Source organism: Littorina saxatilis, linkage group LG15, assembly GCF_037325665.1.
Source record: "Littorina saxatilis isolate snail1 linkage group LG15, US_GU_Lsax_2.0, whole genome shotgun sequence".
Lineage (NCBI taxonomy): Eukaryota > Metazoa > Mollusca > Gastropoda > Littorinimorpha > Littorinidae > Littorina > Littorina saxatilis.
In genome coordinates this window covers 9,793,786-9,814,719 of record NC_090259.1, presented here as the reverse complement: position 1 = coordinate 9,814,719, position 20,934 = coordinate 9,793,786, and the positions used below count along the sequence as shown (strand labels likewise).

Genomic DNA, 20,934 nt, shown 5'->3' with positions numbered 1-20,934 from the left:
GGAGCGGCTTGTTACCATGGCACGAACAGACCACGATGACTTGCTGACCTAGACGTTCAGCCCACTGACACTGATATGGAGCGCCTTGTTACCATGGCACGAACAGACCACGATGACTTGCTGACCTAGACGTTCAGCCCACTGACACTGATATGGAGCGGCTTGTTACCATGGCACGAGCAGACCACGATGACTTGCTGACCTAGACGTTCAGCCCACTGACACTGATATGGAGCGCCTTGTTACCATGGCACGAGCAGACCACGATGACTTGCTGACCTAGACGTTCAGCCCACTGATATGGAGCGGCTTGTTACCATGGCACGAACAGACCACGATGACTTGCTGACCTAGACGTTCAGCCCACTGATATGGAGCGGCTTGTTACCATGGCACGAGCAGACCACGATGACTTGCTGACCTAGACGTTCAGCCCACTGATATGGAGCAGCTTATTACCATGGCACGAGCAGACCACGATGACTTGCTGACCTAGACGTTGAGCCCACTGGCACTGATATGGAGCGGCTTGTTACCATGGCACGAACAGACCACGATGACTTGCTGACCTAGACGTTCAGCCCACTGACACTGAAAAGGAGGGGCTTGTTACCATGGCACGAACCGACCACGATGACTTGCTGACCTAGACGTTCAGCCCACTGACACTGATATGGAGCAGCTTGTTACCATGGTTCGAATAGACCACGATGACTTGCTCACCTAGACGTTCAGCCCACTGGCACTGATATGGAGCAGCTTGTTACCATGGCACGAACAGACCACGATGACTTGCTGACCTAGATGTTCAGCCCACTGGCACTGATATGGAGCGGCTTGTTACCATGGCACGAACAGACCACGATGACTTGCTGACCTAGATGCTCAGCCCACTGGCACTGATATGGAGCAGCTTATTACCATGGCACGAGCAGACCACGATGACTTGCTGACCTAGACGTTGAGCCCACTGACACTGATATGGAGCGGCTTGTTACCATGGCACGAACCGACCACGATGACTTGCAGACCTAGACGTTCAGCCCACTGACACTGATATGGAGCAGCTTGTTACCATGGCACGAACAGACCACGATGACTTGCTGGGCTAGACGTTCAGCCCACTGACACTGAAAAGGAGCCGCTTTCATGGACTCACGGCGGTCACTCTGACAGTCGGACCACCGCTTTGTCACCCCACTGCGGTTGTCCAACCGCGGTTGTCCGAACACAGCACTGCAATCGGGCAATTCCATGTGAGAAGAGGCACAGTCGGCCGACTGAAACTGTGATCTTCTTGATGAAACCCGATTTCGTTGGATTACTGGATTTCCCCATGTTGAACTGCACTTGACCGACTCTGTTTCTGGCTTATGAAACCGGCCCCAGAATATGTTCCGTTTTGAAGGTCCACCTCCGTCGTGGGTTAAAATAGTACTTACTTGTTGACCTAGGTAATTAACCTACTGAATGTGATCTGAATATGTTCAGGTTTTAATTTCCACCTCCGACTTTAGTTGAAATACTCAAAAGTTGTTGATATTCTGCTTTTTTTTTATTATTAAAGTTTAAGGTTTGAATACTGAGGAACAAAGATTGTAGCATGCAGATTTCGTGGGTCAAAATGCCCCAAAACAAAGGTTTCTTTAGGTTTATATACTGAAGGACAAACACTGTAGCATGCTGATTTCCTTGGTTGAAATGCCCAAGAACAAAAACATCAATGTGTTGGCTTCGTCTCCGAGTCATTGTGAATGTATGTGTCGGATTTTGTGGGGTTTTTTTATGATATTTTTTTAATGTCTTGAATTATGAATTTTGGATCTTTTCCAAAAAATATAAGTGGCCAAGACTTCGCTGTTGAAGAAACACTAGTTTGTAGAGAATTCTTTTTGTAATAGAATGTATTATTTAACAGATTCCATTTCTTGTTCTTTTTTACCTTGAGTGCAAAGATTGTCAAACTGCTTACTGTTTTTGTTAATTGTTTTCTATCATTTTTTGTGATAATTTCTCTTGTTATGCTTGCAGGAAAAGTAATATTAGCAATTTGCAATGCAATGTCAAACGTGTTCATTGATGTATTATTTTATGAGCGGACTCTCCTTCTGACTTCGTCCGTCCGTCCGTCTCTCTGTGTCTGTCTGTCTGTCTGTCTCTCTCTTTGTCTGTCTACCTCTGTGTGTGTGTGTGTGTGTTTGTGTGTGTGTGTGTTTGTGTGTGTGTAGTGTGTGTGTGTGTGTGTTTCTCTCTCTTTCTCTCTCTCTCTCTCTCTCTCTCTCTCTCTCTCTCTCTCTCTCTCTCTCTCTCTCTCTCTCTCTCGGCAAATGACAAACAGAGGCTATCATGTTAGACTACGGTATTCAGTCTGCTACCCCGCTTCCCTACCCCACCCTGTCCCATTTATTTAGTTGCCACATGAGGATACTGATGATTACTTGGACAGAACAGAAGGACATTATAATACAGGTGACCACCCAGTGGCGAGTCTCCGTCTCGAAGCGTGTACATCAAAGTAAACACTGACTCAGTGAAGCAAAACAAGCTTACGAATTTGGAGCCCGCTGTAACAAACAAACAAACAAACACACACACACACACACACACACGTGCGCGCACACACACACACACACCGGCACACACACACGGCACACACAAACAAAAACCAAACAAACACACACACACATACACACACACGGCACACACAAACAACAAACAAACAAGCAAACACATACACACACACACACACAAACACTGAACACAAACAAACACACACACAAACAAGCAAACAAACAAACAGACTTGTCACAGAGCGGATACAAAAAACACTAGTCGGACACAGTCACAGGCAAATACTGAACGTATATATTATCCTTAGAGGATAATAACATTATTCGACCAATTCCACGGAAAACAGAAATACCAGACACAAACCCACGACTGCGCGCGTGAACATTTAGGCCTAGATCTACTCATTGAGTCAGTGACAGAAACATGTGTAGGTTGGACTGATATTAATTATTAAAGAAACAAAGCAAAACAAATAAATGAACTAGTTGACTACCTGGTTCGTCTATAATCATGCAGTGCCAGAAAGATTCGCCCATTACATAATCGCATTTCGGCAGTTCGAGTCATATAATATCTTAGCACTAAACAGGACTACTTAAAGTTACTGGCGGCCTATGTAGAATAATCAACATGTCTGTTGGCCTTACTTTCTGTTTTCTTTCAGACAACTAATGACGCTGCCTCCCCCTACAGCCCCTCACCCCAGCCACCCCCTCCCCCCTTCTTTCCTTGCCCCCGGCCCCTAATAAAACACACAGGAATCATGGCATCAGAAACCACAGGCATATGAATTTAGGATTTTCGAGGCGCGACCAGGAATATCATAGTGAAGCACGACTGAGAAACCGCAAGAAACGGTAAAGAATTAAACACGGCAAATAAAAATTTAAAAAAGAAGAAGAGGAAAGCAAACAAAAAGCAGATGACTGAATTACAAGGATAGCAAAAAACGTGAACAAAACGGTGTTCAACTTCGCCAGCTGCTGCGTCTGTTGCACGTGAGCCGCTGATAATGACCACTCCCTCAGCCTCTGCAGTGCGCGTGTGGTGCTGGCATCGATAAACGTGCCCTCCCTCATCCAATATTTTGGGATGCCGACTCGCAGACGGCCATTTGGCTGCGATTTCACGCGTGTTTCTGCAATCGATTAGTTGCATTTGTGAGTGGAAAACGGCCACAATGGTGAATCTGATGCAAATCTGTGTCCTCTACGTGCTTGCGAAAATGGATAAATTGTGAAATTTAATACGGAATGGTGGCTTTTTCGCAGCCGTGATCAACAGTTGGCTGCATGCCACAAAATGAGAACTTGGCACTTCAGTACGCTTCGTCGATGAATTCGACCACACAGTTTTATCCGCTGCCGCATCAAGGATTTTGTGGTTGCCGCAGCAGGCGATAGAAACTTGGAGTGAGCAAGATGGGGAAGAGAAAAGGTCGTGGAGGAGACGATTTGGATGGAGACAACTCTGTGCCTCTACCAATCCAGACCTTCTTCTGGAGGCAGACAAGGTAAGAAAATGGAAGATACACCACAGGCGAAGGTCTGTAGATACACAAGCTTGATTGATGTTAATAACGGCAGTGTAGTGTGTTCGTGCTCTGTGATATATTAAGACTGTGGTCACCATTATTTTAGAGGTAATGAAAAGAGACCCAACGCCCTTTCATTTTTCAGTGATGAAAGTTTAAACCAAAGTAACTTCAGAAGCCAAAAGGGGGGTGGGGGGGTGGTGGTGGTGATAGATACTGAGTAATACTGATTCTGGTGGAAGAGAGCGCTATACATCCTGAGTGAAGTTGAAGAACCGCTGCTTTGTTTGTGTGAACACAAAATTTGTAATAAGTAATTGAATTATTAATAACCACTGTGCGCTATATAGAATACTATAGGCCTACATGGCTTGCTGTGTCCTACCAGATTTACACGAGTTGTATTTTTAAATATTGAACTGCGAGCGAAAGCGAGCTGTTCAGTATTTGAAAATGCAACGACTGTAAATCTGGTACGACACAGCAAGCCATGTAGTATTCTGTTTATGATCCTACATACTGTTTACGTGTATTTTACTGAAAATGTCCTGCAGTCGAGGCAGCTAAATTGAAGACGCTTGTTTTGGAACCTCGATCTCTTCTAAAGCCTCGTGCAATCTATTACGTCAAATTAAAGAAACGTCACTCTGAAAGTGTGGCGTGACCTGTTAGTTCTAAAAATTCATCGAGGGTAATTAGCGAGCGCAATTTTTTTTTCTATAATGACGTTTGTCTCGGTGACTTTGGCATCATAAGCAGTGGAAAAACAGGTCCCTGCCAGACTTGCTTGACATGACCTCATTTACATGATATTTGAACGTGTGATTTGAACGATTATTATCTCACGAGTGTCTCTCTCACGTATGTAGGATAAATCTTATTCTGATGCGAATGCTTTCAGTTGCCTTTTAGTACTTTTAGTTTACACTTACAGTTTCATTATACAAATTACACCATTACAAGTTTCAACTGACATAATTTTTTGTGTCTGCTTGCAGTGCTTTCATCAAACCAAGACAAGGAAAGATTTGTGATGCTTCATGTGTGGTAAGTTTGATATTACAGCACTGAAAGTCCACGAAATGGGGCACTGGGCTTTGGCTAATACTTCTCATAACTTACTAGCCAAAGAGCAAATTGTAATATTTTTACTCGCCAAACCAACCATTAATTTTGTTTCAGCAACTTTACTCGCATTTGGCGAGTAGATTAACATTTCTACTCGCCATTTACATGTTTCTACTTGCCACTTTCAGGCCTACGTATTACTTATTTCATATTCATAAGGCCAATAAAAAAGAAAGAAAAAAGTTTCTGTTGACAAAGCCCCCCAAAATAGTGTTGGTATGTGGTTACCTATTTTGGGGGGGGGGGGGGGGTTGAAGTTGAAATTTTATAGAGATTAACACAGGCGCTTGATCTGGGACGGGATGATTATCCTTCTTGTAAAGTATGAAAAACAATTTTTGAAGGGTGAAACAAATGTCTGCCGTCGGGAGGGAAAACTAGTCGCCCTGGGAATCAAAAACATTTTTTTTTTAAATTTTGTGGCCCAACTCAGACCGACAGTTTATTTTCTGTTTGCCTTTGTGGATGCAGTTTATGCAGTTTCATACACAGTTTCAGTTTAGAATTAGAGTGTTGTTAAATTCCACAATAATTATTATTTGATAATTATTTAGTCATCAGTGATCATTGAAATTTGAAATCAATGTTACTATAGCTATCATGCGCTGACACAGACTGTGGTCAACATCTCAAATGCGAGGTATTGTGTCCCTGGCCTGTAGTGGTACTGGTAGTAGTAATAGCCAAGACGGACAGTGACAAATAAATTATATAATGTAATGTGAAGCCTTGAATTCCCAATCAATAATGTAACAGCTGTATAGTCAGGTCAGACATTGTCTGATTTTGTTGTCTTCTCGCCATATCAATGGTGAAGACATTAAGGATTAGTGGTGAAGCTAAACAATTTTCGTGATCAAATTGTAGTCAAGTGTCCCTGATCACTGTAATAAGAAGTGTAAACAGAAGAACTTATCCCAGTCAGCCAGTGATAAAATGTCACAGTTGTCTTGCGTCTGTAATCAGTCTTGTAAACAGCAGAAGTTATATCACTTATCAGGCAGTGATCAAATTGCGGACTGTGTTCTCATATAATCTTAATCATTTGAGGTTAAGGCCAGGGGAAAAAAAACAGAAAAGAAAAAAAATACTGAGGCAGTGGTAACGGGAAAACCTTATTTTTTTTCTGCCGACTGTGAACTTCTTTTTTGATGAAAACAAATTATGAAAAAACTTCAATTTATTTTTAAAAAAACAACAACCCCAGACACACACATGATGCAGAAAGAAGAAACTGGCGGCAGATGTGTTATACTTATAGATATAGTCTTATACTTAAGCGATTTGAAAATAAATTGACATTCCCACCTACCTTATTTTTCTTTAACAACAGTTACTTGAACCATCACTTTTGTTTTGGTCTCAATGTAAATAGCAGTGGCATGGTTAGACATGGTCAAATGTGTTCTCTTGTGTCAAAATTAATATTATTGACAGACCTGTAGATCAGACAGGGATTGAATACATGCGTAATCTCTGTCTCTATTCTCGTTCGTTCGTTTGTTCATGGGTTGAAACTCCCACGGCTTTTACGTGTATGACCGTTTTTACCCCGCCATTTAGGCAGCCATACGCCGCTTTCGGAGGAAGCATGCTGGGTATTTTCGTGTTTCTATAACCCACCGAACTCTGACATGGATTACCGGTACAGGATCTTTTTCGTGCGCACTTGGTCTTGTGCTTGCGTGTACACACGGGGGTGTTCGGACACCGAGGAGAGTCTGCACACAAAGTTGACTCTGAGAAATAAATCTCTCGCCGAACGTGGGGACGAACTCACGCTGACAGCGGCACTGTTGGATACAAATCCAGTGCGCTACCGACTGAGCTACATCCCCGCCCTGTCTCTATTCTAATCAGAAGTGTAAACAACATTAGCCAAGTCAGCCTGTGATCAAAATTCCAGAGCTGCCAACTACTACCTAGCATGCTACGTTTCAGGAGCAACTTAAGAGCAATTTCTACGCCAAGCTAAAGATTTCTATGCTTAAACAAATAATCACATTCATGCAACAGATACCTCTTTTTTTTTGTGGTCCTGGTACTCATTTCTGCATCCTGCTCAGTGTAGCTGCCAAAAAATGGGTTATAAAACATCTTTACACTGAAAAGTGGCTGTCTAATCGACATTTTATAATCCTGCATTCTCATGAAACGATATTAAAAATGTCTATTTTTGTGCAACTGCAAGAAAGCATAAATGCGGATGTGGGAATACATTTTTTGAAAATTAGCTACACTTAAACTTAAAGGTGGTCGTCTACATTTTTGCTTTTTTTCAATAATCTTATGGTTAGATTTCGATACTAAATTATGTCAAATGATGAATGAACCATGGGGAAAAAAGTTATAGAAAAAAAATATATGTAAAAAAAGATTTTATTTTTGGGTAGCGTGACTCACGCTTCCAATATTTTGTTTTCTGTTTGCTGAGAACATGTGCTTTGCCTAAAAATACTGACCAATCAAAATCATGTCACAATGCTTATAGCCACGTCCAAACAAGTGCAGCAACAGTTTGACACTGGAGCTCTGTCCACGCTTTTTATTAAACGCACGAAATGCACGGGATTTGAGAGGAATTTTGTGCTTGGCATTTTCCAAATAAGGATATCCTAACTATGAGTACTGCGCCGGAATACTACAATGAATTTTCAAACGGCTACACTGGCTTCGTCTTTCCTGATCGAAGGGGGGTGTATTGTTGATATTTGTAGATAATAGACTCTGCATTTTAATGGTCAAATGGCGATTTCGGTATAAAAATGTAGACAAGGACCTTTAACCACCATTTGCTATGCTGAAAATTCCCAACAGTTCTAAATTGCTACACTTGAGGCTTCACAAGGGTTGGCAGGTCTGAAATTCACAAATTATGTGTATCCCCTGTTTTTAGTAATCATGTGTAAATGACTAAATAGCAACTGCCAATTAATCAAATGTGCAGTGTTGCAACTTGCATCCCCCAAATATCAGTAGTACATGTCAGTGGCGATATAACCTTCGTGGTTGAAAACGAGGTTAAACACCAAATAAAGAAAGAAAGTTGTACATGTACTAGTAGACAGCCAAACCAATAACAGAAGATGTGTAGTTTTTCACATCAGTAGTAACTAGTCAACCGTATCAGACAGTATGATCAGTTGCGTAAAGAACGGTATGCAAGTTGGAAAGTGATCAAATATAATATTGTCTTGTGTCCCATATCACTTGTGTAAATAGCAAATGCCAAGTCAGTCAGTGATCAAATGTGTAGATCATGTTCTCAATCAGTGCAAAATGAATACTAATAGCAGAAGCCAAGTCAAAAAGCGATCAAGTAGTATTGCAACCCATATCAAATATATTATCACATAGTTTGATATTGTCTGTAATACATTATACTAATAGTGTACAGACGCCAAATCAAAGAGTAAAGTTCTGAATGTGTTGTCTTGCAAGCTGCATCCCGATCAGTTGAGTTGTGCAAAGAGCAGTAGCCAAGTTGGACAATGATCATATCCCCGATCAGTTGAGTTGTGCAAAGAGCAGTAGCCAAGTTGGACAATGATCATATCCCCGATCAGTTGAGTTGTGCAAAGAGCAGTAGCCAAGTTGGACAATGATCACTGACATGCCTGATCATGTGTACCTAATCAGTATAGTAAATAGCAGTATCCCAGTCTAATGCTGTATGCAGTGTGGTATGGGAGTGTGACTGTGAGTAAATGTGACCCAGGGTGTAAGGCAGGGAACACATTTCTCTTTCACTTCCCAATCTGTTGCTGTGGAGATATTGATTTTCCCCTGGCCTCTAGTCTGCTGCCGGACTGGGGCATTGCCAGTAGCTGTGGTGATAGCTAAACTGCTGATACTGTGTAGTCACTGAATTTGCTGATGTGGGGAATACTGTGTATGTGGGTGTATGTGAGAAGACTGTGGTTTGTATGTGTGTGTATGTGTAAGACTAAGAGAGAGGCGTGTATGTCTGTGTTTTTGCCTATGTGTAACTGTAAGACTAAGAGAGAGAGAGAGAGAGAGAGAGAGGGGGGGCTTGTATGAGAGGGATGGGGGGGGGGGGGGGGGGGGGGGGGGAGAGAAATCAGAGATTGACTGATTGATTTCTGATATATTATCCAAGGGTAAAAACTCAAGGCAAAGGTCTAGTAGAATTCTTACAATTATCCGCCCACCCCCACACCCGAAAAAAATGTTCTTCTCCAATGTGCTGAAAGTAATTTGTGAATGCCAACAAATCTAAAGCTGTTTAATGAAAATATTTGCAGAGTACGTGTACAAGATTGGCATTGAACATTAAACTAACCTGTCCAGAAACAAAAATGATCTTGCGAAGACAAGCCGTTGTCTCTCATACTTAGTAGCATTCTTTTTAACTGGCCAGATAAGTGTCTGAAAAAGATTATGCAATGAATAAATTGTACATGTATGTGGTTCATAGCCCCCCACACGGTCTACTCCTTGTCGTGGGGTGGGGGCTTGAGTATCTCGATAACCGGAGAGCTATGCCAGCCGGAGCAAATGCTCCTGGTAGGGCCACCCATGCTGGACAGGTCAAAGGATAGAGGTCAGACTAAGCTAGACCAGCTCCCCCATGAGTCTAAAATGGTTTGCGTAGGGTCAACACCCCTGTCTAGAAAAAGACTACGTTACAGAAGCATCAACGACAAATATCCAAGACACATGCCTGGAGGAGGAAGGGTCTCCATCAAGGAGATCTATGACGTCCAACAGTAAAAAAAACAAGTCGCGTAAGGCGAAAATACAACATTTAGTCAAGTAGCTGTCGAACTCACAGAATGAAACGGAACGCAACGCAACGCAGCAAGACCGTATACTCGTAGCATCGTCACTCCACTGCCCGTGGCAAAGGCAGTGCCAGTGGAATTGACAAGAAGAGCGGGGTATTCGTTGCGCTGAGAAGGATAGCACGCTTTTCTGTACCTCTCTTCGTTTTAACTTTCTGAGCGTGTTTTTAATCCAAACATATCATATCTATATGTTTTTGGAATCAGAAACCGACAAGGAATAAGATGAAAGTGTTTTTAAATTGATTTCGAAAAAAAAAATTTGATAATAATTTTTATATATTTAATTTTCAGAGCTTGTTGTTAATCCAAATATAACATATTTATATGTTTTTGGAATCAGCAAATGATGGAGAATAAGATGAACGTAAATTTGGATCGTTTTATAAAAAAAATATTTTTTTTTACAATTTTCAGATTTTTAATGATCAAAGTCATTAATTAATTTTTAAGCCACCAAGCTGAAATGCAATACCGAAGTCCGGGCTTCGTCGAAGATTACTTGACCAAAATTTCAACCAATTTGGTTGAAAAATGAGGGCGTGACAGTGCCGCCTCAACTTTCACGAAAAGCCGGATATGACGTCATCAAAGACATTTATCAAAAAAATAAAAAAAACGTCTGAGGATATCAATTCCAGGAACTCTCATGTCAAATTTCATAAAGATCGGCCCAGTAGTTTAGTCTGAATCGCTCTACACACACACACACACAGACACACACATACACCACGACCCTTGTCTCGATTCCCCCCTCGATGTTAAAACATTTAGTCATAACTTGACTAAATGTAAAAAGAACCCGTGTCGGATGGAGAATTGTCGTCGATGGCCTATGCTCCCCCGGGGGTTCATAATGGCCTAAGTAAGTAAAGTATGTGGTTCATAGCATAGATAATACTATTAGTGGTACAGATTGAAAGAAGCCTGTTTATTCTTGTCTGAAGTATTTACTTAATTAGACAAATTAAAAAAATTAAAAAAAGTACACATTGTACCTTGTCTCTGTTTTTCAGTCATTTGAACGTGTGGTGGTGCAGAACATACTTCACGGCCTGTCACCAAGCTTGTGTGAAGCCATCCAGAGCGTGTCAAGATGGAAGGTCATCCAGGCAGCATTTCCTCACCTCATGCATGCCTGTTCCTCCCTCATCACGTCCTGCAAGAGAGGCAGCTCCGATAAGTTTGGCGCCAACGAAACCAAGCTGCTCTACACTTTGCATTGGATCATACTTGACGCCGCGTCGGAGTGCGAAGATGCAGATGCGGAAAAGTATCAGATACCTGCACACGAAAGGGGAACTCATTCCGCCTTCTACATGTATTCACTCAGCACAGTGCAGCTGTTTGTCTACCTGTTCGCTCCAATCGTTCACCTGTTGAAGGAGTCTGACTTTGAGTCGTTGAAGCTGGAGAACGGTCTGCGCTTGTGGCAGCCGCTTTGGGATTACCAGCAGCCGGATATTTCTTGCTTTGCCTCTCCCGTCAAGCCACAGAGAAGCATTCTCAAAGCACAGAGAAACCTGCTGAAGGTGAACACCAATGCTGCCAACATTTATGTGGGGAAAGGCACATCCAGGGAAGATTTGGCGTACATGTTTGGCGACAACAGCAACCCCAACGCCCCTGACGATGGGAACGCACCCTTGGCACGCATGAGCGACATTTGCACAATTTCTACATCAGAGTCGAACACTGCCGCAATGGAGGTTGTGTGTGAGCACTGCAATACTGTTATGCCGATGAGATCAGGAGACGGGCCGCTGACTTGCCGCTGTGGGAGAAAGGACACCCTGGTGGCGTTCCTTCCAGACTCTAAGAACTATGCTTACATGAAGCTGACATCAGGAGTGGATAAAGACTATGTGAAACAGAAACTTGCCAGTGCTACAGCCAGTGGTACTAGAGGGCCTGGAGCACTGGATATTCTCAGTGCTAGTTTTCTGGACGTTGCTGTTCTGCGCTGTCTGTTTTGTCTCAGCTGGCAAGAAGATGGGATCTACTGGGCGCTGCGTTACACCCACAAGAGAATGCTGGAACTATGTGATGAGCTGTGTCATGTCAACCAGCGTGAGAGATCCAGAAGTCACTCTCTGCCAATTCCAGACCTTCAGGTTCTGATGGTGAACGGATCCAAACCAGCCTCTCCCAACGGCAAACCACACAGCATGTCAGGCTCTGGATTGTACCCTGAGAACAAGTCACCTCTTCACGCTTCGTTTAGCGATCCTCACGGTCAGAGGCAAGACCGCAGTGGTGGAGGGGGTGGGACTGTGGACAATCGAAAAGAACCCCCCTTCAAGAAGATTCGGGTCGTTGAGCTGAAGCAGTTCTTTGACTCCGGCAAGTCCATTCTGAGAAAACGTGACGGCTGCGATGCTGATGGGAGTGGATCCCAGTCTTCCTCCAACACCAAGTTCGACTCTGTGCACAGCTACCTGCGGGGGACCCGTGACGATTCTTCCAGCTCTTGCACCGTCTCAACCTTGGACACTGACCTTGACATGGTCCGACCCAGCTCAGCCATGGCCTACTACCCCCACTCACACCACGATGGGGACGAGAAGAACCTGAAGATGTCTTCTGGCGGGGAGCAGCGAAAAAGCATGCCGGTTCTGTACCAGCTGGATCACGAATCTATGGGAAGCAGCAGCCAGCAGAGCGATCAGGAGTCTACTGCATCTTCACAAGCAGACATAAATGTGCGGGCTGAGCCTCCACAGAAACCCATCATCAAAATCACAGAGCATAGCCCCGAACCCAAACCCTTAGGCACGAAGCTGTCAGGATCCAACTACCAGATTTCCAGCCTGCACGAAAGCACAGGAGAAGAAGGTGGGCATTCAGCCTCACTGCCCAGAAGTTACACTGACTCCAACATCCCGTACCAAGCAGAAAAAGAACTGTCGGAGATTCCAGGGTCCAAGTTCTACATCCAGGACAACGGCCACCTCAACTACATGGTGGTTCTGCGTGCTGTGCACTTTGTTGCCATGAACAACCACGTGCCTCGCATCAGCGAGGTTCTGCTCAATGTTCTAAACTGCCTGCTTGATCTTGACATCATTGAGACCCCCTCCAAAGATCCCAGGGCTGACACGCCCCCACCTGATAGCCCAGGTACGCCTGACGAGAAAATTGGCGACCCCAACCATAATCATGGTGGAATTGACAAGGACATCACTGCCCACAGTCTGGCCATGGATAGTCTTTTCAGGTAAATGGTCTCTTTTTTTTGTAACAGAATTTTAATATTGTTCGTCTTTGTGGGGTATGTAAAAGGGAATATCCCCTACATATATTACTTTAGATATTTTTTTTGTTATCATGGGTTTTATGAATTTTTTTCTCTTATTCTTTTATAATTATTAATTAATATGTGCTGATGACCAATTTAATTTCCTTTGTTGGATCAATAAAATGTCATGAGTTATGAGTTAATTGACGAGAACACAGCAGAGCAAATTCTTTAGAAATGAGAAATTTGTCTTTCTTGCACTTCTTTTAGTTTTACGCAAAAATGTCTACAGGGAAATTGTTGTAGAAGATATACTGTTAAGCAGGGATATTCTATTGCTCTGCTTCAGTGGAGCTTTGAGTTGGAAGAAAAGAAGTGAACCTAAAAAATGTAATAAGACGGAAGAGGGAAGAGAAGTTAGACTTACTTCAGCACACCAAAAATACTATGGGCATGATATTTTTTAGAAAAGTCATCTGGAATATTTTTGTTGCTTTGTGATTCTTTTTGATGACTATATATGAGAAATTAGACTAATTTCAGCACACCAAAAATTGGCATGAATTGTTTAAAAGGAATTCATATGGAAGTTTTTTTTACGTATTAATTTCCTATCATGACTATGCTTTGCACAGAATCTACAAGTCACTGGGATGCCCCCAAGGCTGTGGGGACGGGGTAACAGGACCGCAGGGAGACCATCTCCGAATGAAAGGCCAGAACTGTCTTCAGCGGCTGCACAAACTCAACCCTCCTTTGTTCCACAAGTTCTTCCGTGACACAGTGTGTCGTCGCCCCTTACAGGAGACTATAGACTTCCTACACGCCTTCCTGGGCTTCTGTCTGGATCCCATGATCATTGCACACTCTCCGCAAGGTAGGGTGATGTTTGTGTGTGTGTGTGTGTGTGTGTGTGTGTGTGTGTGTGTGTGTGTTGTGACTATAGACTTTCTGCACGCCTTCTTGGGATTCTGTCTGGATCCCATGATCATTTACAGCTATTGTGTTTTCAGAGTTCGACGAGTCGCATTAAATTACATATCTTACCCAACTCACATATAGCAATTAACTCTAGTTCAGTGCCGGTAACGCTGTACGCATCCCCTTGGTAACCAAGGGAAGCCCCTCTAAAAAAAGAGTGACCAATCCCATAAGGCCATATTAATACATACTTCCGACTTCCGTATGCGCGCGCATACACCGCCATATGCATCATTCCATACTCAGCGAGCAGTGAGACTGGTCGCGTTTTTGTACGCTCTGGCTGTGTTCAGCCTTTTGACACTTCGTCTGCGGACTTGGTCATTTACCTCTTGGTTTCTTCTAGCTTGTCTTCGCTTCTCTACATATTGAGGTGAGGTCGTTCTTGTTTTTTGTTTGTGTTTGTGGGCGTTTTGACCTGTAATTTGAACTTGTGAAAATTTTCTTGTTTACAAAATTTTTCGTGAGTTGTTTTGGTCATGGCGGATAGCGCCAAGAAGCGGCACTCGTCTAAGCAAGTAGCTGCTGAGTCTTCGCCTTCTAAGAAAACGCCTAGGAAAGCTAATGCTCCCGGCCAGGCACATGTTTCGGTTCTGGAACCGTCGTTGCAAAAGATTACCGATGTTTTGATTGACATGCCTACTTCGGCGAATGTGACTGATAAAACTTTAGACAAGTTGTCTCGTGCTGTCAAGCCCACTGATAAAACTTTAGACAAGTTGTCTCGTGCTGATAAGCCCGCTAAGGCGGCTTCGGTGTCTGTGATTCCCGGCCTTGCGTCTGTGGACGTGGCGTCTCTGTTACTTTCTTTAAGCTCACAGGTCTCGTCCTTGGCGGAGGAGGTGGCGTCCACGCGGGCGGAGTTCCGGTCACTGCCTGCGGGTGTGGCTGGTGTGTCGTCTCTGGCCGACGTTCGCCCTTTGCCTTCGGCCACTGTTACTCGGGCTGAGGTTCATGCGTCTCAGGATGGTACCAGGCCTACTCTGGTGGCGTGCGGCCCGGCTGCTGGTGGTTCTCGCCACATTAAAGGTATGTCTTCTACCCAAGTATCCGGGTTCTCCGGAGAAAGGGTAGAGCGTTTCCAAGAGAAAGTAACTCCGGGCTCTGGCTTTGTGGGTGAAAGTTCTGAAGCTGAGGCTGGCTCTGACTGCATTGGCAGCAGGTCGGTGGCGGTCAAGAACCTTGGAGAGCGAACGGAAGATTTGTCGCATCCACCCGCTTCTTTAGAATGTGGCAAGGGTGCGCGTCTTTCGCTTCCGCCCGGGGGGCAGGAAGGGGGCAGTGTGGCTGGCTCTTTGTTTGACTATGGGAGTCAAGCAGGGGGCCAGCTGACGGATGGCATTTTAATGCCGGACGGCTGTTCCGAAGACGGTGCTTCCGCAGCAGTCGAAGGTACCGAATTCAAAATTCCGTTTAGGCTTTCTGATGCGGTGGCATCTGCGGCTGAGACGGCTTCAAGATATTTTGAAGAGGGGGTGGTGGAATCTAAGTCTTTTGTGGTTCCTCCTCCCTCTGCACTTGGAGACTTTCGCAGTGCGAAAGAGAAGAAATGTTCTTTCAAATTTCTCGAATCGCCCGCTGTTGCGTATGAGATGTCGAAAGTCATGAAGAAGAATTCTCAGTCGTATAATCAGGTGGTCCCAATGCCTTTGTTGGTGCAACATGGGGACGCACCTGATTCGGCCACGTCGTGGCTGGCTCAATCAGGACAAGTGGTGCCTGGTGCAGCTGCTCTCCGCAATTTCAAGCTGGTGCCGCAGCCTGTTGACTTGGTGGAGTCTTTTGCTCTCCCTAGAGCGGCTCTGCCTGTTACGCCGGATCTGGCGTCTCTCAGGGAAGACGGTTATAGCAAAGACAGACCTGTACCCTATGTGGAGGGCTCTCTGTTGGCTCTTGAGGAGACAGGGAGATCTCTTTTGGAATTGGCTTCGGTCTCTGAGTCACTGCAGCGTTCGTTGTCGAGATCGATTGCGTCAAGTCTTGAGCCTTTCGAGTTTCGTTATGACGCTTCGGCGGAAGACGTTACAACGCTGTTGGCTACCTTAGCCAGGGTCTCTCGTGAGCAAATGGGGCTTTCAGCTAAGCTGTACACTCATGCGATTCTTTCGCGCAGAGCTGCTTTTCTGAGTGGCTCAAAGATCAGGGACAAGGGAACTATCGATAGTCTGAGGTTTTCTCCCTTTGAGGACGGCTCTCTTGTAAGTCGCTCGTCTCTCGATGCGTTGCAAAAAGAGACCCAGGATGCCAGGGATTTGGCGATTGCCAGGATCGCCCATCAGGGCTTTCAAAAACCGCACAGTAAGCCTCAGCAGCAGAACAAGGCTCAGCCTTCGTTTTCGGGCGGTGGCAAGAGCCAGAACCAGAACTCCTCTTCTCGAGGCAGGGGGCGTGGCGCCCCTTATCAGAAGAGGGGTTCGTTTGGTGGTTCTAGGGGGTCGGGGCGTAAGCCTCACCCCCAATGATGTCTTCCCGAGCAGATCGCCCCGTTAGCCCCCACCTTGGTGGTGGCGGGCGGCCCCTCCAGGGCCATCGCTGCCTGGATTCGTTTGGTGTCCAGCCAGTGGATTTTGGGGGTGATCAGTTCGGGATTTCGTCTTCTCTGGGCAGACGGGAAGGCACCGCTGTCCAGGATACCGCCGCCTTTTGTGTTTCCGCGAGACGCGGAGGCCAAAGCAGCTATTCAGGGAGAGGTCGCTGCACTCCTTTCAAAAGGCGCGATCGAGGAGGTGATCGATCACAGGTCCCCAGGCTTTTACGGCAGGTTGTTTGTAGTACCCAAAGCCTCGGGTGCGTGGAGGCCTGTTCTGGATTTGTCGCCATTGAACAGGTTCCTGCGTGTCGTGAAGTTCACGATGGAAACGCCTGCCTCAGTGAGAGAAGCCCTTCGGCCAGGGGACTGGGTCACGTCTGTAGATCTGACCGACGCTTATTTTCACGTGCTGATGCATGTGGCAGACAGAAAATGGCTTCGTTTCCGCTGGGGAGAGAGGATCTTTCAGTTTCGGGCGCTTCCGTTCGGTCTGTCTCTCTCCCCTTGGATTTTCACGATGGTCGTGCGTCAGCTCTGTGCCCTCGTGAGGCAAGAGGGTGTGCGGCTGAGAGCCTATTTGGACGACTGGTTGATTCTGCATCAAGACCAGGTCCTTTGCAATACGCACACTCAGAGGGTGCTCAGTCTAGCGGTTCAGCTCGGCTTCACAGCCAACCTCGTGAAGTCGGAGTTGGTGCCCTCCCAGCAATTCACGTACCTGGGGATGGAGTTCGATACACTGAACTGGTCAGTCCGTCCTGCTCGAAAGAGGGTGGACAAGTTGCAGGAGGCTATCCGTGTTCTTTACGGAAAGAATCTGTCTACGGCTCGGGAGTTGACTTCTCTTTTAGGGCAGATGGAATCCATGGCCACTGTTGTCCCTCTGGGAAGAGTCCACAAAAGGCCCTTTCAAGCAGCGCTCCAAGCGCAGTGGGACCAAGCGACTCAAGGCTGGAATTGCTTGATCGAGTTGGGTGCTTGGTTCATCCGTACAACGAGCATATGGCTTCTTCCCTGGGTGTCACAGGGTGTCCCTATTGTTCTCCCTGCACCGGAGAACAATCTTTTCACGGACGCCTCGCTTTCGGGCTGGGGGGCTCATTTGGCAGACCAGACTGCTTCAGGGGTGTGGGACGCCAGTCAGGCCTCTCTGCACATAAATGTTCTGGAGCTGGAGGCTGTGGCACTCGGTCTGCGTTCGTTTCTGCCTCTGCTGGCAAACAGTCATGTTCTGGTACACACGGACAACACGACGGTAGCGGCTTACATAAATCGCCAGGGGGGCTCGCGCTCTCAGGTTCTGTCGAACAGCGCGTGTCGGTTACTGGTCTGGTGCAGCACTCACAACATTCGGCTGTCAGCTGTCTACCTGAGGGGCTCTCTCAACGTCCTGGCCGACTCCCTCAGCAGGGGGAGCAAGGTCCTGCACTCAGAATGGACTCTCTCCCATCAGGCTCTGGATCGTCTTTGGGTGCAGGTTCACAAGCCTCCCATCGATCTGTTCGCAACGAGATTCTCGGCTCGTCTCCCCTTGTTTGTCTCTCCGTTTCCGGACCCTCTAGCTTGGGCCGTGAATGCACTGGATCTGGATTGGTCGGGTCTGCAGGCTTATGCCTTTCCTCCGTTTTGCCTGCTAGGCAAGGTGGTGCGGAAAGCAGACATAGAAAAGCCAGCGTTGGTTCTGGTGGCCCCGCGGTGGCCCAGCCAACATTGGTATCCAGATCTGGTGCGCATGGCGGTTCGTCCACCCATTCCTCTAGGCGTTCGAAAGGGCGACCTGGTTCAACCCAGGTCGGGCATTCCGCACGGGGACCCGCAAGCGTTGCAGCTTCACGGCTGGGTGCTATCAGAGGCTCTCTGCTCCGGGCGGGTGCCTCAAATTCAACTCTGAATTTAGTACAGCAAGCGCATAGAGATTCGACAAAGTCGGTCTATTCTTCGCACTGGTCTGCGTGGACAAAATGGTGCTCTGAAAATGGTGTTAGCCCTCTCTCTCCCAGGTCAATGCAAGTTGCCAATCATTTATCTTGGTTGGCAGGGAGGGGGGGATCGCCTTCTTCCTTGCGCGTGAGGCGTTCTGCTATATCTTCGACGCTTAGACAGCTGGGACGCAAAATTGATTTAAGTGGCGTGATCGCGAGTGTGCTAAAGGGCGCTTCCCTTCTTTCAGCTCGGTCTAAAACGCAGCTCCCGGCGTGGGATCTGTTTTTAGTTTTACGTTTTTTGGCATCGGACGAATTTGAGCCCCTGCACTTAGCTAGTCTAGCTAAGCTTACGAGGAAAACTTTGTTTCTTGTTTTGCTCGCCACAGCTCGTCGTGGCAGTGAGGTGCACGCTTTGTCGGGATTGGCGCGTGATATTTCTTTAGAGAAGGATGGTTCTTTTTCGTTGAAGTTTAGGCCGGATTTTTTAGCAAAGAATCAAAAGCCCGGTCATGCTTCCCCGGTTATTCATATTCCCCCCTTGAGCGCTGTGCTGGCTCCAGGAGATCCTGATGCTCTTAACTGTCCGGTTCGTGCCCTCAGCAGTTACTTGTCTAGAACGTCTCCTCTTCGCTCGGAAACTCAAAAGCTTCTTTTTATTTCACTCAATACTGTCAGAAGTAAAGACATCTCTAAAGTTACCCTGACCAGATGGGTGTCGATGACAATCAGGCAGGCTTATGCGTGGTGGCAGACCCAGTCGGGGGATGCTAGAGCCATTCTGCCTCTTTCCTCTGCCAGAACACATGAGGCTAGGGCATGGTCATCGTCCTTGGCTGTGCTCCGCTCAGGACGCCTCTCGGAGGTTCTTGCGGTGGCATATTGGAGATCAGAGGACATCTTCATTAACCACTACTTGAGGGATGTTGCCTCTTGTCGTCAGGACGGCTCGTCTGCCTTGCCGTCTCTGGTGGCTGCCGGGCAGGTTCTTCGTAATTGAGAGGGTGAGTACCCGCCACCTATAGTAGCAATCTGCTATATGTGAGTTGGGTAAGATATGTAATTTAATTAAAAATTTTAGTAATAAATTTTCATTTGATTAATATACTTACCCAACTCACATCGTTTATTCCCTCCCGCCTCCCCGCTGTGGGTTGTGGGTTTCTAAAAAAGGGTGTGAGTTGGGCTTCGTTTGGAATGATGCATATGGCGGTGTATGCGCGCGCATACGGAAGTCGGAAGTATGTATTAATATGGCCTTATGGGATTGGTCACTCTTTTTTTAGAGGGGCTTCCCTTGGTTACCAAGGGGATGCGTACAGCGTTACCGGCACTGAACTAGAGTTAATTGCTATATGTGAGTTGGGTAAGTATATTAATCAAATGAAAATTTATTACTAAAATTTTTAATTATACTTGTTCAAGTCTAAATATCGGACCCTATTGCTACGCTGAAAATACAATAGCGATTATATAGCTGTTCTGACCTTGATTTGTTTTTCTAAACTTACAAAATGACAGTTTTTGCGTCGATGCGTTGATCTCAGGTTTTGATAGCAGACTCCGTTTCTTATGCGCATTAGTTTTTCGCAGGCGCCACACTGACTTTGGAAAAAAACTTGATTTGACAACACAGCTGTTAAACAGCTTTTTATTAGTTCATTCGTATACAACAAAAAGAAGTTTGAGTTTTTTTAATTTTGAACAAGACTACTTATGAAGAAGACCAAAACACAACATCAACGGAAAACTAGAAACAACTGAAGAACTAGGATGCAACAAGGGGAGGAGAAGATAACAGCTAATCCGTACAACGCAAGCAGACGGCAGCGAAGTTTTCAGTTTGGGTGAATGGCATTTATACTTGTCTCGTCATGAAGCGAATTTTTCAACCTCAGTTATAAACGACTACATGAATGTTAGTGCCATGGGTTGTACATCAATACTTCAGAGGGGAAGTGGGGTATTTAGTGTGGAGTTACGAGATAAGTAAAGCCGAATGCGAAAGTTTGTGTCAGTCGGCAACTGAGCTCACACAGGCACACAAAAACGGCTGTTCCGTTTTACTCCCCTGTTTGTACTACATCTTTCGACTTTGGGCATTTTGTGGTGTTTAGGGACAGAAAATAATTGGTTGAGTCCTGTTTCATCGGGAAGTTAGCAGAAAAGGGTATGCTATCGACATTTGTAAAGCTGAAAAACATTCCCGAGAAGAATTTCAAGTT

General features: G+C 45.6%; 1 protein-coding gene across 1 annotated transcript in view; it reads left to right on the top strand.

The window, feature by feature from the left end:
- Positions 1 to 3,685: 3,685 nt before the first annotated feature.
- LOC138948502 (protein unc-80 homolog) overlaps positions 3,686 to 20,934 on the top strand; it is a 140,286-nt gene continuing 123,037 nt past the window's right edge. Inside the window, exons 1-4 of the mRNA XM_070320056.1 lie at positions 3,686 to 4,084; positions 5,104 to 5,152; positions 11,055 to 13,255; positions 13,912 to 14,153. Coding sequence (XP_070176157.1) covers positions 3,993 to 4,084; positions 5,104 to 5,152; positions 11,055 to 13,255; positions 13,912 to 14,153 — 2,584 coding nt within the window. The 5' untranslated portion in view covers positions 3,686 to 3,992. The remainder of the gene's footprint in view (positions 4,085 to 5,103; positions 5,153 to 11,054; positions 13,256 to 13,911; positions 14,154 to 20,934) is intronic.